The 18,385-nt window shown below is 35.2% G+C and overlaps 1 protein-coding gene across 4 annotated transcripts in view; it reads left to right on the top strand.

Annotated features, from left to right (window-relative positions):
• The window catches only part of PAK3 (p21 (RAC1) activated kinase 3), a gene marked incomplete at both ends in the record, with an annotated part of 94,078 nt that overhangs the window by 54,836 nt on the left and 20,857 nt on the right, over positions 1-18,385 (top strand). For all 4 annotated transcript variants that reach the window (XM_080718697.1, XM_080718696.1, XM_080718695.1 and 1 more), the window contains 5 exons: positions 12,832-12,880; positions 13,374-13,486; positions 15,259-15,376; positions 16,754-16,853; positions 17,318-17,514. In XM_080718697.1, the coding sequence (XP_080574823.1) occupies positions 12,832-12,880; positions 13,374-13,486; positions 15,259-15,376; positions 16,754-16,853; positions 17,318-17,514 (577 nt within the window). The remainder of the gene's footprint in view (positions 1-12,831; positions 12,881-13,373; positions 13,487-15,258; positions 15,377-16,753; positions 16,854-17,317; positions 17,515-18,385) is intronic.

Below are 18,385 nucleotides of genomic sequence, written 5' to 3'. Positions count from 1 at the left end.
AAAGCACTGCTTTAATTGTAGGTTTAAATGGAAACTATTTATTTATTTATATTCATAAAGTAGTTTTCATTTACAGAGTTTTTTTGGGGGAGGTGGAAATGAGAGTTGTTATAACTTTGTTTTTATTGTTAGTTCCTACCAACTAACAATTGACAACTGAGCCAACTGACTACTATCAACTATCAACTGAGCCAAAAATAGAAAAAAAAAAAGAGATGGTTTCAAATATCTCCCAGGTAATGAAGCAAGACTAATTCCTCCAAGAACAAAGATTAGGCCACCATGCAACTTTACATTCCAGGGAGATTTCCCCTTCTGGCTGTTATTTATACTTCTGGTTTCTAAAGTTGAAAGGGAAAGTTTTTGTTCCTTAGTACCTTTGTAAATTCTTCATGATCTAAAAAGAAAAATCAAAGCAGAAATCCTGCTTAACTCTGCAGAAAGGTCTATTTTTAAATTTCCAGTGAGATCATCATTTTAAGTAATGGTGAAACCAGCAGATAGGTCAGTTTTAGGCCCAACAAACTTTTAAAAATAATCCTTGGGTGGTCGAGAGTCTATTTTATTCCTCCTTTTGTCCGCATTAGTGTTGAACACAGTGCTCTTGCACTGAGTAGGTCCTTAAGAAATGTTTCACAATTATGGTCAACAACCAGTTTCACTCAGAGTGAACCAGACTCAAAGTGAAGTACAGAGCTTTCCTTGTCTGGTGCTCCCTTCTCTCTGGGACTGTTTTTCTTCAGTAAATATTTGTTGAGCTAATGAAAATGTTTGTCTTCTAGCTTTCCCTGTCCACTGTCTTTTCATGTGTCTATTTATGTCTGTGTTGCTTTCTCTATCTTTCCCTCTGGCTCACAATGACTTGGTCTTCCTAATTACATCTCATACTTTATATTTTAGCATTTTACATGCTACACATCTTTCTTTTCCACACATATTGGCTTCACCTTGTACTGTCTATTTCACACACATCCAATTCGAATGGTTGTAATATAAAGTCAAAGTACCTTTTTATAAAATAAATGGGTATTTTGACAATAGTAAGATATAACTGAGTCCCTTAAATCTATTTATGTATGGTTAGTTTATCATTTATTTGATTTATTAGTTATATTTTGTTCTTAGATTGTTCTCTAGTCTTAAATTTTAAAGTGAAGGAGAAAATATTTCTTTTCTTTCCAGACTAAAAAAATACTTATATGTTAACTTTGTTCATACTTAAGTAGTCTACAATTGATTTTTCCATGAATTATTGACTTAAGACAAACTAGTTCTATTGTCAGTATATAGAGCCTTTATTTTTTCATTAAGGCTGGGTTTTATATTGTTTTGCTTTACCTATTGTTATGGAGACATTCAAAATTGTTTCAGTAATTATTTAGCACTAGGAATAATCAACCCCTGTATTGCATTTTTGGCTTCAGAGAACACAACAACAGCTCACTCATGGGAGCCAGATTTGAGAAAAACTTTTTCATTAATCACCCACATCTGCTTGGAAAACTAAATTTTTCCAGAATGGGTCTCTGCCATACCAGCATTCAGGCCTGGGGCCAGAAAATTGGGATCCATCACCCATAAATTAAATTCAGAATTTCAAGTCTAATCATTTGAGGCCATAGTTAAGAGTTCAAGGCTAAAGATCATTTTATTTCACTAGGCTTGCTATTTAAAGTATTTTATAAATGGTCACCAAATCCAGACATTTTAAGCAGATGCATGTGGAAGAAAGGAAAGAAGGACCCAGTTTATTATAAATTCAACAACATAGGTTTGTCAAAGATGTATCTAGAGGAATTTAAGAATGTGTACTCTCTAGAATAGTTATATAAAAGAACTTGTTTAGTAAATGGAGTAGGATGAGACAACAAAACCAAATATTTGTTTTCAGTCAACAGCTATCATTGGCAAGCCTGTTTAATTCCCAAATAAGCAGCAGCTATATAACAGGGCTGAATTTATTAATGTTGGCAGCTGTCCTCACAGACTTCTCATTAATATATTTGAATTTATTTTAAGGTCTTTCTGTAAATGAGAATGCACTGAAAAATGAATATTTACTTTTTATTTCAGGTTCATGTTATTTTTCTCTTCAACAATAAAATATATTTTTCAAATTAGCAAACTTTTTTTGAGTGTTCAATATGTAGAATAGTAGTTAAGAACCAGGTTCTGGGAGTACAGTGACTTTGACATTCATTGTCCAAACATCTCACAGAAAGAAAAGGAGAACTGAATCAAGAAATAAAGCAGACCTGTCCCCCGTGCATGTCCCTTTCTCCATATTTTACCCACACATATATTTATAGTATTGACTCTCCCATTAATCCTTTTTGGCTGTTCTGATCTTAATTGACCTTTTCTTTCTACTGTTCTTCAGAACCTTACTGATTATACCTACACCAGTATGTATTTACTCACTATACCTTGGCTTATTTAGATATGTCGAATTGCTTGAAATGTTGAAGACCATAGAGGAATTAATGGAGAATTTTTGGAAGTTTTGAAAAAAAAAAGAGCCAAGATTCTGAGCTCAGAAAGCTGTGGCCAAAATAATTTACTTTTAAAATATTCATTGGTGCAATATAATTATACATCATGGTAAGATTCAAAGTGATACAAATTTATATATGAACACACTTTTTTCATTCGTGGTAAAGCAGAATGCACATACCACATAAGGTTGTGACAAATGAGAAAAGGCATTTAAAATGCTTAGCATGGTACCTGGCACATGATTAATGCTGGTTATTATTGGGGTGAAAGTCATACCCATAATGCGACTATTGTATACAACAGAATACAATAAGTATTGTAATGCAGTTACACTAAGCTATGAGAACAGAGAGGAAGGTAAAATGATTTCCATCCAGGGAGGGAACATGATGAACATTGCTTAAGCAGGCTACATTTGAATAGTGACTTGAGAAGGTGTAGGATTTAACAAGTAGGGATTATGAGAAGTTTCATTTTAAGGAAATGAATGCTTACTTTAGACTATGGGTTTCATTCACCTTGGTATTCTTAGGATCTGCAAAAACTGTCTAGAGTAAATACTAAGTATTTGTTGAGTGCAGATTAAAAAGACCAGAAGAATAAAATTAACAGAACCAGTTCTAGGGATAGTCAAAAGTCCAATTGGCAGGACAGTTCATAGGAAATCATGCTAGAATAGGTTAGCAGTATGTTATGAAAAAAGTCAGGATAAAGGATACACTGTGGTTTTATTGTTAAGTATATTTTTTCTGAATATATTATTCTTTGATATGGTACACTACTCAGAAGGTACAGAAGAATGGTGAAACGTGTGTCACTCTAACACTTGTCCCTCAGCCTCCCTTTTGCTGTAAAAATGCAGACTTCAGAGAGAAACTAGTATCGGGGTCATATGTAATACTTTTGTAGATTGTCTGTGTTCATGCACATGAGCACCCACACATATACACATACTCCATATATCCTTGAATATAAAGTGACCCATGAATTATTGCACATACATTAACTCACCTGAATATATAAACTGCTAGAATATAAATAAATGGTTGAATGTCTAATTATAATGTTTAACTTATCAACTTACTCATTTTTAAATATTTAAAACCACACATATAAAACAATGTATCAATTTGGAATTTTGTCTACTTTCACATTTTACAAATAGTAGAATTCAAATTCTTCCTACATGTCTTTAACATCATTGTTTTCATAAACACTATAGCCCTTTTTGAGCCTCCCAGAAGTTGTACAAATACACTTGTAATCTGATCTTCATCTAAGATCTTTGAGATTTTGAATGACCATATATTTATGTCCCTAGATATTTTATTCCTGTCATAATCATCAAGTCATATAATATTATGACAATTGGTTTCTAAATAGGTCTTATAGGTGTATATTCAGATCTTTATAGTATAAATTTGTAGTTCTACTACAGATTTCAAATTTATAAAAAAGTAGAGAAAATAAAGCAGAATACCCATATTCTTGGTGCCTAGATTTAATATTTATTAATAATTTTAATAAAGTCAGAATGTCCTTATAACATCTACAAAAATTAGTAAATGCTTGAAATTATTTAACTCCCAGTATATAATCAGAATTCTTCGAATGGATGTTGTTAGATCAACATCCAAAGAAAATCCACATGTTGTATTTGGTTGTGTCTCTTAAGTCTCTGCATTATAAAGGGGTTCTTTTTTGTCTTTTTTTTTTTTACTGGGGATTGAACCCAGAGTGTCATACCTGCAAAGCAGGAACTTTGAAACTGAGCTACAACCTGACCCCAAGTCTCTGCATTGTAAAGCAGCCTCTCTTCTTTTACTACTACCATTAGCTTGTTGAAGAAGCTAGTTGTTGTGTTGTAAAATGTACCACTTTCTGAATTTGTCTGTTAGTTTCATGTGATGCCATTTGCTAATCTATTCCTTGTATTTTCTCTAAATGGAAATTAGCTTCAGAGGCTTAATGAGTACCAGGTTCAACTTTTGACAATATTTTTATACATATAGGTGGTGCTATATGTATTGCATTTTATGACAAGATGCAGTGTTTTTCTATATTTTAGTGATGAGTAGATTGATCAGAAGATCCAATGGGTGATTCATTTCATCTATTAATGATTATTGCTAAAATCAACTGTTTCATTTGGGGTTGGAAAATAGTGATTTTCTAAAACTATCACCCCTTCCACACTTATTAGCTAGAACATTTTGTGTGCATGTGTGTGGTATCTGTGTGTGCTTGATTTGGAATACCTTTTTTTGGGAAAGAACTATACTTTGTTAGCTAAGGCTAACAGTTACCCTAAAATATATATAGTTCATACAAGTAAATCAAAATAAATTATTTATTTTTTATTTTGTGGTGGAGTTGAGGATTGAACTGAGGGCCAAATTCTTCATTTTTAAAAAGTTTTCAACTTTCAGTATAAGTAGTTGTATTCAAGTTACTTTCAAAAGTAATCAATAAGAAGTGTATTTTTAGTGCAGGAAGAAGACATTCTTTTTATTTAAAAATATCTTTATAAACTCATGAGTTTTTACATCTTCGATTTGTCTCATTAGTTTACATTTTAATTTCCAAGTGGCCCCTCCATAGAGGTTGTTCCATTTAACATTCTGTCAACAATACATGAGCATGCCTGTTTACTCGCATCCTTGCCAACACAGCTGCATTCATTTATTTGGGAATATAGTACTGTAATAAAAAACTCATCCCACCATTCACAGTGGTTATTAAGAGGGAAAATGTATAAGAAAGGAACCATAATGAGAAAGCAAAGGACAAAATCAAAGGCTATCATAAAGAATTCATTGGCCAATGTATTTTGGTTATATAATGTCTACATCCATCTTAAAGTATCATACATCAATTAGTTCAGCCATGCAACTACATTTTACAAAAATGACAATGAGAGTATTTCTTGATAATATTTTCCTCCTAGACTTAAAAATATACACCTGGCTAAAGGAATTTTACCTAACGTACTAATCCTTGCCGATCATAATCCTTATAAAGGATGACTATAATAAATCATAGATAATTGAAAACAAACTTTACTACTAGCTTGTATGTAATTGAACAAATTCTCAGACACTGAAGGGACTAAACTAACTCAGTTTGTTTTAGTTTGAAGGCTTAACAAATAAATATATCAAGTTAGTTATCTTCAGATTTAATCCTAGCTGTTCAATGAAGAACGTCCTTTATCTTACTCTTAACATAAAGTCCCTATATTGAAGATGAATAGTTTTGCATCTTATTTCTTAAAAGATTTGATGAATAACCGCTTGGTTTAGAGAACCTGACAAAGTACTATACCAGCATAGAACTGAGAGTTAAGTACTGAGGATAAAACATAAGACTTGGGTTTTGTTGTTGTTCAGGAAACTATGAGCAAGAGTAGGAATGGAATCAAGTGTGCTTACAGAAGTTATTGTTTGGGCAGGACCACCCATCCAAAAAGTATTTGCTTCCTCATTGGATCTATTTGGGTGACACAAGGTAGAATACTGCTATGAAGCACTAAGTAGATGTCCTCTGAGCTCTCTAATAGGCTTTGTGATCTAGGAAATGGCTAATGCATAAGCATTTATGAAGAACAGTGTTTATGGAGAAATGGAAGATGCCCTTTGTTCTACTTAATACTCTTAAATAAACTGTGTTATATGCTGTCCCTTGTAAAGAAAGATGCCACTTAATCAACCACCATTAGCAGAGTTTGCACATTAGGTTATTTTTTTCCAGGCATAGTAATGAGTTTGTATTAAGCCACCTGACCCCCTTTCCTGCCCAGGCCCTCTTGAAACCAATGGCACACACTGTGAAGCAGCTGCTTAGACTTAATGCAGGAGTGAGTAGCTAAGAGTTATCTGGCCTTTCCAGAGATGAAGCCCTGTAAACGTAAGCCTCATTATCATTGGACTATGACCGACAGAGTTCTCTGGCCCCACATACATATGTTACAGCTTTATTTATTTATTTATTTATTTATTTATTTATATATTGTGGGTCTGGAGACAGATCCCAGGGGCATTCGATCTCCAAGCTACACCCCCTGCCCTATTTTTTTAATTTTAAAATTGAAACCAGGTCTCACTGAATTGCAGAGGGCCTCACTATGTAGCTGAGGCTGTCCGCGAACCACGATCTACAAGTTTCATCCTCTTGAATGCTAGGATTACAAGCGTGCGCTACCATGCCCTGCTGTTATAACTCTATTTAAAAGTATGTGACCATGAATACTTGAGGAAAAGTCACGCCCTAGTTAAAGAATGGAAAATTCCCTGTAAAAAATCATAATCCTACTAGTTAAACATTATAACACCTTGCCCTATCTGCATTCAGTATGCTTAGAAAGGTAATGAGGTAACATGATCTTTACATATCTTGATATAATTTGATTTTTTTTACCATAAGGATGCACTAATTAGAAGTAAATTACACAAAAGTAAACACTCTGAAACTCCATTTTTGGAAAAATCATTGCATGCAATGGCAACACAGTTCTTCCCCATTCCTATGCTCAAAAGGATTTATTATCTCCAAAATAGGCTAATGTATGTCAGTATTGAGCAATATACATATCTGTATTTTTATGTCAAGAGCATTAATGTAATGGGTCAGTTTATAGATAGTATTCTACAAGTAGTAGTTACTTTATTATATATTCAGCAGAAGATAAAATCCAGTTCTAAAAACTATGTCTTCAACTGCATAACAGATCTTAATTGAGTCAGAAAACAGGAGAGCCACCTTATATGGTCATCAAAAGAATAAAACAAACCAAGTTTTGGGGCAAACTACATGGCTTAAAGGGAAATGTGGACTAAGTAACAGGAAATTAGAGGAAAGATTACTACTTGAGAGGAAGCAAGTTAGCAGAACAGATTCAAATGTGATTGAGTTTGGGAAAGTAGCACGCTTGCATTTTGCCTTGATGAAAAATACTAAAGATCTCTAAAAACATGAAATGATAGTTAAGAGCATGAGATATGCAACCAAAGTAATGCATTTTTAAGCTCAGCTGCTGAATAACTGTATAATCTTGAGCAAGCTACTTACCATATCCCAGTCTCAGTTACTCATTTGTAAAATGTAGTGGGGTTGTAAATGGTTGGCACTATTATGTGAGATTACCCATTTACAGAGAGCTAGCAAAAAGTCTCAAATGATATGCCCTTTTCTAGTGGCAGCTCTAGTAGAAGGGTGCATGTAAAAAATAACCATTCTGAATGGACATTGAATTTCTGATCTCATTAGACCCACATTTACCCTTTCAAAACTTTAAACAGTAATACTGCCTACCCTTCAGGCTTCCACACTTTTACTTCCACTAAGGTTCACCTTGAACCTCAGTAAGCCCACTAATTCTCCTGCCTATTTCTTTTCCCAGTTCATGATATTTCTCCTAGCCTTACTTTCTTGCCTGTCTTTCCTCCCTCTAACCTATGTCCATGCTGAAATCAAAGTAATTTACCTAAATTTTTAGTTGTAACATGTTGCTACTTTGGCAAGTACGCAGGATAATGGTTTGACATTGGCTTTTAGCAGGAAACATCCAATCTTAATGAAGAGTGCTGATAAATTAAGCTGACTTATAGAGGGAAATGGGTAAACAGTGAATTGTGTGTGTGTGTGTGTGTGTGTGTGTGTGTGTGTGTGTGTGTGTGTGTGTTTCTTTCTAGGCCCTTTATTACGCACTTGGCCGTGTCAGGGATTCTGTTGATAAAGCATCCAATATGATGCCAAGAACCTAGCAGTGCTACTCATCACACTGTAATTGATGATGAGGCTCAATGGTTGAGCAATCTGTTAGTTTAATATTCTTTAACTGTAGTGTAGGTTAACTGAAAGGTCTCTGATTCAGACTTAGGAAACCTTTGTTACTTACTAGCCATGTCATAGTGGGCATACACTTTCCATTTTGGGGGGCTCTAGGTTTCTAATCTGGAGATTTGGAGTTAAATTGGATTAACTCTATATTCTCTTGAGTCCTAATAATGCATAATTTCTCTGTGCCATCTGAAGTACTAGGACTTGGGATAAACAAAATCTCCATCATAAAGAAATGTACTCCCTACAGCAGTGTGTCTTCGATATAACTGCAATGAAGGGATAATAAGAATCAATAAAATTAGTGGCTAGCATAAAAACCAAATTGATGATGTTGACTATTTTAGCATACCAGCTCCAGTATGCCACCGAATTAGGAGTTTTAACCCTCATCTTCGGCAGTTTGATTTCTGGCATCTTTATATTCTATGATGCCAAATGGTACTGACTTTTTTTTTCACAGTACTGGGGATGGAACCCAGGGCATTCTACCTCCGAGCTATACCACCAGCCCTATTTTTATTCTTTATTTTGAAACAGGGTCTCACTGAGTTGCAAAGGGCCTCACTAAGTTGCTGAGGCTGTCCGTGAACTGTGATCCTTCTATCCCAAATGCTGGGATTACAAGTGTGTGCCACCACGCCCAGCTCAGGTACTGACTTTTTTTTTTTAAGAAAGTGAGTTAAAGTTTCAACTTGTACAGACATACATTGAGATACTTCAATATACACCAGGACTTTGCAAAGCTAACCTTTTGTGTGTCAGCGTGACATACAGTTTCCCTGATTCTTTGGAAGTAAACATACACTAACTGTGCTTCAATTATTATAAAGAGAGGGCTTTTCCGCTTTACCACCAATGACTACTACAATTACTTGTCACTATTAACTACAAGTTATAACATATTTAGATAAATGTACTATATTAATTGAATAATAGTTTATTTCTTATACTTTCTTAAACAAAAAATACATATAACTGCTGCTCAGAGCTTTTTGACCAGCATGCCATATCTAACATAAACACAAGTTAATTCGAGCCAAAAGGAAATATATCTGATATTTGAATTAGTTTTATATTAGGTAAATGTTGAATTTCTGTTATGAATTTTGGAACATCAAACATCTCAGAAACTCATGATAATTAAAAAGCTTCCTAATCATCTATACACTATAACTTGGGAACTTATTGGACATTTGTACTATTTCTAATATTTACTGGAAAATTGTTATAGGCCAGGACCATATACATTTTAAGTACTGTACACATTTAATTTTCTTTTGATCCTGAGTCACAGAAAGATTAAATTACTTACTCAGGGTCACACAACTGGAAAGTAGTAGAATTTGAACCAAAGGAGATTTGTGTGAATAGGAGTAAAGGATATTGTTCTCAGCCCAACATTACGCAATGAAAATGCTTTAATAAATAAATCTTGAAGAAGACAAAAATCTCTTAAAGGAGAGATTCACATTGTCAATACTGAATCTTAATTGTTGGAATATAAAAAATATAGTAAAATTGGGGTTCAGAGAAATGTTAGGCATGCCAAGATGGAACTGGGGATAAGACACTACATTTTACTCTATAGGTTATCTGCATGTTAGTTGAAGGTTCTACAAAGGCTGGAAGTTGGGCAACCCAATAACTTACTGATCAGAGCAATTAATTCCAACCACTTAAGCACATGTTTGTTTTGGGGGATGGTAAGTGGAGTTGGAAGTATATCACCATTTTAAGACAGGGAACAAGGGTGACAGGAAGGAAAAATGGCTCCCACTGAACAATTGCATGAAGGCAGTAAGGTGGGCGAAGGGGAAAAGAGGAAAAGTTAATTTTTAGTTAGTAACCCATGATCTAGAGTTTCAGGGTCTTTAAACCTCTGTGAATTAGGAATTTGTGGCAATTCTATACCACTGAATGTCATTAAACCCAGGATATTAGGATTCTAGCAGTTTTAAGACAATAAAATGTTTAAGGAAGTAAGGGACAAAACCCCAACGATGTAAAGGCAAAGCTCCAGAGATGTTAAACATTAATCTCCCTTTACTCCAATTCGATCACTATTTTAGTCCCTAATACAGTGGCGTGAGCTTATAAGTTGAAAGGACAAAGATGGAGAGTACGGGGAAAGGTACCTGGACATTTGGGTCCTCTCTCCCATCTTTAACTGGACTAGCACCAATTTTATATGTTTTATATATTGAGAGCTCCTACATATGGTTTCATTTGATGATGGTTCCAAGTTTAAAAGAAAAAGGCAAAAACACTTCCCCTGTGGGTGAACAATGTGGAATAACTACAGAATGTTCCCATATATCATCCTTAATCTCTGTCTTTTGGAAAATAAAGATAGTTGCTAGCAAGGGTGTTTTGGCTGGGAGATTTGGAGGGTCCACCAAGAGTTCAGTGAATCAGTTATCCCCTGCTGGAAAACGAAAGGAACAGCAACAAAAATGAATAATTATAACAACAACAATAATAGCAATTATTAAACATCAACTCTGGTCTGGGCGAGAACTTTAGCAGGGCACAAGTGGCCTGTGCGTGTACTTGGAAGGCTATGACAGGAGGATTGCAAGTTCGAGGCCAGTGTCCAGTAACTTAGCAAGACTCTGTTTCAAAATTTAAAAAAAAAAATTAAATAGGGCTGGGGGAGTAGCTCAGTGGCAGAATGTTCTTGGGCTCAATCCCCAGTACCACATACACATACATACAACTTTAGAAATAGAGCGCTGGGCGTGGTGGTGCATGCTTGTAATCCTAAGGCTTGGGAGGCGGAGACAGGAGGATCATGCAGGTTCGAAGCCAGCTGCGCTGGTTTAAGAGACCCTGTTTCCAAAAATAAAAAAAAGTATAAAATAGGTCTGGGAGTGTCGCCCGGAGGTAGAAGGGCTTCCAAGAACCCCAGTACCACAAAAAAAAAAAAAAGAAAAAAAAAGAAAAAGAAAAAAATAAAAAGAAATAGAGTAGCCCTTTTCCTATACAGTGTATTTAACAGTGTCAGATGTACTTGAATTGTAAACTGTATAATTGCATAATCTAGAGCAGGATATTTAAACTCCCTGAACATCAGGTTCCTCATCCATATCTTACATAGATATATGGTGGGGATTACATAATTAAATTATATAAAGTTCTTAGCACAGTGTGTGACATGCACCCAGCATGTTCAGTATATGATTGCTGTTATTATGATCACTATTTTCCATGTGAGAGAACTGAAATGGTGAGAGGGAATGACTAGCCCAGGGTCACAGAACTTGTTGGTAGTAGGTCAAATATTAGAAATCAGATATCTAATAGTAGCCTAATATTCCTCATACTATACTACCTATTGTATTTCCTGGGATTGGGTAACACAAATTTTCGAGGCCTATGAGAAATATTTTGCCTCATTCTGGGAGAAGAAGAGAGAATTACAAAATTTCCCAAGTTAAGAAAATAATTCCTGAACTATGAAAACAAAACAACAAGGGCCAAATGGAGAATAAAATAGAAGCAACAATTATCAGAAAATTTGAATAGGAGTGTTGAAGCATTATAATGCCTATTGAATCGCAGGACAGATATCTACTCTAAATCCTTTATTTACCACAAATAAAATTGGCTATATATTTCTTTTTCTTGGAGGTTAGAGGTGGGAGGTGGTTCAGAATACAGGTGTGATTTACAGAAAATTACTTTAAATTCAGCTTTACTATACAATTTCTATTTGCAAAAGCAAGGAAGCACTGTAAATAAAATTAGAATGAAAGCATGTGTATTACCAATACTTTAAAAATGATGGAGTTTAAATGGATATTTAGCTAGAGTGGTATCTTATAGAAGTTGTTGATAAATTCAGTAAAAAGCAAAATAATAGCTTTATAGTAAAACTGTATTGTTATTGCTCTGTGTAGTTCTAGTCCCTGTGTAGAACAGAGAGTGATTGATTTGCTGAATGAAGTGTTCTCAAGAAATAGAAATATATGAAAGGAGTCACACTAACCTTAAGTGAAGGTTAATTTACAATTGCCTTAGCAAAAGATGGTGTGGACTCTTTCCTAAACTAGACTTCAGTTTAATCAGAGGCCTGCTATGTTGGTGGTTGTAAAATCCAGGGTATTTTCAGGATATTAAAGGAGTTTCCTAAGACTAGCAAATCCACTTTACTCAATTTATAAATGTGTAGTGCATAGCCCAGGAACTGGTGCCAGAAAGTCTGAGTGGAGTTCCTAGCCCACCACAATGGATACACTGTGATTGCTTCAGATACAATGACTATATAAAGAGGTGGTTCTAATATTGTGTACTTAAAAATTTGTTAAGAGGGTAGATCTCATGCTAAGTGTTCTTATCACAATAATATTTTTAAAAGGTGCTCCTATTTTACTTCATTCTTTAATCTTGACTCAACTAACTTTCTTCTTCTGAAAATAATTACATTTTACTGCAAATGAACTATACAAAGAACACCTTGATTGATTATTCATTTGATAATTTTCACTTCTGCAGGGCATCAGGCACTGTTTATACAGCACTAGACATTGCAACAGGACAAGAGGTAAGTGTTAATATTTGGTCCTTTTTTCCTTCATTCATATTTATCAGGTTTCCATATTAATGGCATCTATGACTGAAAAAAGTGAGCTGAGATAGCAGTTTGCTTCTTTGGTGTCCAAAGCATCTGAAGTGGATGGTTTACTCATAATTAAATAAAAAAGGGCATAGCCAGGATCAGTGGTGCACATATATAATTTCAGTGCTTGAGAGACCAAGACAGGAGGATCACAGGTTTGAGTCCAGCCTCAATGACTTAGTGAGGCCCTCTGCAACTTAGTGAGATTCTGTTTCAAAATAAATAAGACTGGGGGTGTAGGTCAAAGGTAGAATGCCCTTGGGTTCAAACCCCAGCACTACAATCAAAAAAGGAGCTTTGGTAGAAAGAGCTTAGGAAATTAAAAAAAATGTATACCTTATTCTGTGTCTCAAAAATATTGATATTTGTGTTTATTTTAACAATTATAATTCATTGTTATATTTTAATCATCATTCAGGTTGCCATAAAACAAATGAACCTTCAACAGCAGCCCAAAAAGGAATTAATTATTAATGAAATTCTAGTCATGAGGGAAAATAAGAACCCCAATATTGTTAATTACTTAGATAGGTAAGTGTTATCTCTTGTTATGTCTCTGTTTTCTTTCTGAGATGCCATTTTCGTGGCAAATTCTTTATTATGGATTTATTCACTTAATAAGCCACTCTACAACTATTTATCAAATGCCACAAAATATTAGAGGATGAGATCAATTGCATACCCACTTGTCTTTGTCCACCCTTCAAACACTTGAGGCATGTTATGGCCTTGTTTCTAAAGGTAAACGGTTTGTGTAATTTCTCTTTGAGGATAAGCTCCATGTTGGCAGGAAATAGACTTTTGCATATGGAAGAGAGCAGTGGTGTTTTAAACATTTCATCGAGGTTTTCTTTTGTTTGTTTTTTTGTTTTTTTTTTTGTTTTTTTTTGTTTTGAGCTGGTGAGGTCTCTGGGAGGCTCAGTAAAGAAGGCTGACTATAATGGCTAGGCTTCAATGGGTGCTTTGTGATAATTGACAGTGAGGTCTAGAGAATTGACTTTAATCTCAAGCCTTTTTCCTAAACTAGGTAATTAATGTCTCTTTCATCAGTGGTATTAACAGTGTGTTATAAATAGGCATTTAAGGACAGCGCTAACTCTTCTCTTGTGGTTTACATCTGTCTCTTTCAGTTTCAATAATTGTTTGTTTAGCACCACTGTGCTGTCCTAGGGGGATACTAAAGAAATAAGGCTAAATCTTCAACCTCTGTGAGCTGAAGATCTTGCTGTCTGGGTTTTAAGCCAGGTTGGCTGGTGCTAATTGAGAAAGGAAAACAAATGAGGAGTTAAAAAAGAAGGATGGAGCCAGGTGTGGTGGCTCATGCATATGTAATCCCAGTACGTGAGATGCTCAGAAAGAAGAATCACAGGTTCAGCCAGGCGTGGTGGCACACGCTTGTAATCCCAGCACTTGGGAGGTGGAGACAGGAGGATCGCACAGGTTTGAAGTCAGCCATGCTGGCTTAAGAGACCCTATTTCCAAATAAAAGATATAAAATAGGTCTGGGAGCCCAGAGGTAGAAGGGCTTCCACGAACCCCAGTAGCACCAAAAAAAAAAAAGAAGAAGAAGAATCACAGGTTCAAGATGGCCTCAGCAATTTAGCAAGACCCTGTTTCAAAATAAAAATTAAAAAGTAATGAAAATGTAGCTCAAAGATAGAATACTGGGTTCAATCCCCAATACCAAAAAGAGAGAGGATGAAATTTTAGAGTTAGATTATTATTTCATAGTATCCTTAAGACCCACCTGACTGACTACAAGTCACTCTCCATTTATAGTTTTGTAAAAAAAATTGCATTTGTGCTTGTAAAAATTACAGATTTCTAGGCTGCTCTCCATAAACAATGAAATGGAGCCTGTGGGTTTTTATTTTAGTGGGCTTCCCAGTGCATCTTATGGGACACTGCAGTTTCAGCACCCCTGGATAGAAAGCCTTGCTTTGTGGTGATGGACATAGGGTCGTTGCTTTGTGGACATAGAGTAGGGTAGACTCATTGAAGTCTTTCTATTTTCTCTTTAAATCCTCTCTCTTGCTGAGCAGAGGACCAGAGAGACCTGATAATACTACTGAAGTGCCTTCACATGGCTCTGGGTAATTTAAATAACTTAATGTTCTTTGCTTGTATCATAGGGATTTGTCGACCTTCGTGCCCATATTTCATTACTTGGGTTATGTTCCTCATTAGCTAAAGATAACGGGCATGGCCTCACTTACAATTGATATATTAGAACTGAGATTTAAGAATATTAGCCTCCAGTTTTCTTATCCCCCAGTCAACATCTTTTTCTTTTCTTATTATAGCTACTTAGTGGGTGATGAACTATGGGTAGTCATGGAATATTTGGCTGGTGGCTCTTTGACTGATGTGGTCACAGAAACCTGTATGGATGAAGGACAGATAGCAGCTGTGTGCAGAGAGGTAAGAAACTAAAGCATCCCTTGCTGATGAGTACATCAAACTTCGCAGCTCTTTATTTATGCTTATCCAGAATATTTATAACATCAAGGTAACACTAGCACAACTTTTCTACTGAAAAAAACTGGAGATCTTAACTTCATTTTAAATCCTAACCTGATAATATTTCCTTGCTACACCCTTGCCAGCCATTTAAATATTTTAGTTGCTTTTCTGTGGATTATTTGAGTTCTATTATGCCATTCCTGAGGTGCCATATCTAAGCCCACAGGTAGTAATGTCAGTGAATGTAAAAAATGGTGACGTTTATATGGAACTTCTTTCTAATATGGAAAAATTCAAACATAATAGTTATTTTCTACATAAAACAGAGAGCACACTATATTCCCATCATTTGCTAGAAGGCAATTTAAACAAAGTCCTCCTTCAGCCTGTAAAATAGTTGCTTTCATAGCACAATGTTAATATACCTCATAGCCCTCCTGTAGACATGAGAATCTCTTTTCAATAACAGTGTCACATCACTAGTTTCAAGCTAAATTAAAAGTATTTTATTATATTGACTTTGTTCAATATTTTTAGTTTGTTAGGCATTATCATCTGTCCCATTCATTGAGGTGAGATTTTTCTACCGACAGAAGTAAGAACTTTGACTCGCTAACCTTGAAAACCAATGAATGATAGGGAAATGAAATAAAATATCAGCTAATCTTTTAAGTTTTATGGTAAATTGTTCACTTAAGATTTCACCTTCTTTGTTCTCCTCTTGTTCTCATTTCTCCCACCCTAAACACATCCATGAAACACATATGTTTTCTATTCATGCAATCAATCAAACATACAGTCATTTGGGGGAAATCCTACCCTGAGCTTGTATTTTCCATCTTTCTAGTATAGCTATACAAAGGCATTTCCAAACAAGTACCTGTAGTTATTTCATAGTCTAGGAGTCATTGCAAAATGATTTTCCATCATAAATTAAAGCATTAAGTGCTGATTCCTGGATCCTACTGAATCAAATCATACCAGGTACACAGAGGCTAACTATATCTATATAAGACCAAGCTGAATCTATATCCTCCAGACTAGGACAAATTATGAATATACTGATTTATTACCTTTGCTGTGTTAATGATTAGTACTACTTATCACATCCTCACTCTTCATGGCCTAGTCTGCCATGAAATCCATCAAGTGTGTAATGCTAAATAACATCACCAATGTAAATGGTAATGTGGTTTAAAGTGGTGTTAAAACATTCACTAATCTACTTCACTTGATAACATAAAATTATAGCCTTGCCCAAAATTTGTCTAGAAATAGAACTTAAAATTAAAAATTCTTTGTGGTATAATTAGAACTTTTTTTCTGATTCAATAGTGCCTCCAAGCTTTGGATTTCTTGCACTCAAACCAAGTGATCCACAGAGACATAAAAAGTGACAATATTCTCCTCGGGATGGATGGCTCTGTTAAATTGAGTAGGTATTTCAATTCGGATGGTGTTTGAGAAAACATTGGAGAATTTCTGCTCTTTGACTGTCTATCTTTAGAAGATAATGGCTACTGAAAGTGATTTATTTGAAAGCAGTTAGAGCCCAATTTAAAGACTATCTAGCACTGTGTTCCTGTAGATTGTGATCAGATTTTTTTAGGATTTAATGTTTCAAAATTTCTTATGGCTTTTAGAATGGATGGATGGCAAATACCTAAAGGATACTGTCAGTTTCCAGGAACAGTAATGAGCAAGGAACTATATTGAAATCTAGTGAAAATGACTAGTCAATTATTTCAGCTCCCTTTAAAATCAGGACCAGCTGAGAGATCAGGGCAGGTAAAAAGGGTGTGAGCTAAGCAGTTGTGGAAGGTTGAAACATATCTGAAAGTAATCTATTGTAGAATGAAAACATGTGGGCTTATTTTAATTGACTTTTCTCCTTTACAGCTGATTTTGGGTTCTGTGCCCAGATCACTCCTGAGCAAAGTAAACGAAGCACTATGGTGGGGACCCCTTATTGGATGGCACCTGAGGTGGTGACTCGAAAAGCTTATGGTCCGAAAGTTGATATCTGGTCTCTGGGAATTATGGCAATTGAAATGGTAGAAGGTGAACCTCCTTACCTTAATGAAAATCCACTCAGGGTAAGTCAGAGGAGAACTCAGGTAGTTTATGACAAGGAAAAGTGAAAGACCAAATATCATTTCTTACTTGCACAAGTAAGAAACATTTGCTGTTGACCAAAATAGGATCTTTCCTGGGACAAGTACTGTAGACACACTAAGTTGTAACTTTTTTTAGTGGTACTGGGGGTGGAAACTAGGGGCTTTCTATCTTAAGGCTATACTCTCAGACATTTTGTATTATTTGGAAACACGGTCTCACTAAGTTGCTGAGAGCCTCACTAATTAGCTGAGGCTGGCTTTGAACCTGCACAATCCTCCTGTTTCAGCCTCCCAAGCGTGGGGATTACAAGTGTGCGCCACCACGCGCGGCAAGTTATAACTTATAAACTGCTGTGAGCTTTAGAAAGATTTTCCTTTGATGTCTGAACAGTTTCCAAAAGACCTTTCATACCAGTATTTATAATAATGATCATCTTTAAAATTCTTTAGTATAGAAACAGGGGGACAAAAAATTTCATTATCACATGCCACGGTTAAATGATCTGCCTAGGAAACACTTATAATTACTTTAACAAAGTAAGTATATTTCCAGAAGAGATATAATTTTTAAATTGGATTTTCCTTCATTATCAGTAATGATTTATTGAGCAAAACAGCCTAGTGAGTATTGGAATGGAACATAGCATCAGCTTGGTGAAAACACAAACTTAATTAGAAAAATGTCAAGTAGAAAATGAATGGAAATATTTTGGGTTGAGTAACTCGGTTTGCTACTACAAAATAAAAGTTTTTATCCTCAAGTGGTCCAGGTACATCTGCAAAGAAAAAAGCTTCATTTTGTAATCTAACACCACTGTCTTTATTCAGACATTTGCTGTTGATCATAAGA

This window comes from Muscardinus avellanarius (assembly GCF_963383645.1).
Source record: "Muscardinus avellanarius genome assembly, chromosome: X".
NCBI classification, from domain to species: domain Eukaryota; kingdom Metazoa; phylum Chordata; class Mammalia; order Rodentia; family Gliridae; genus Muscardinus; species Muscardinus avellanarius.
Note: the sequence above shows the minus strand (reverse complement) of the source record. Positions and strands in the feature narration are given on the sequence as shown.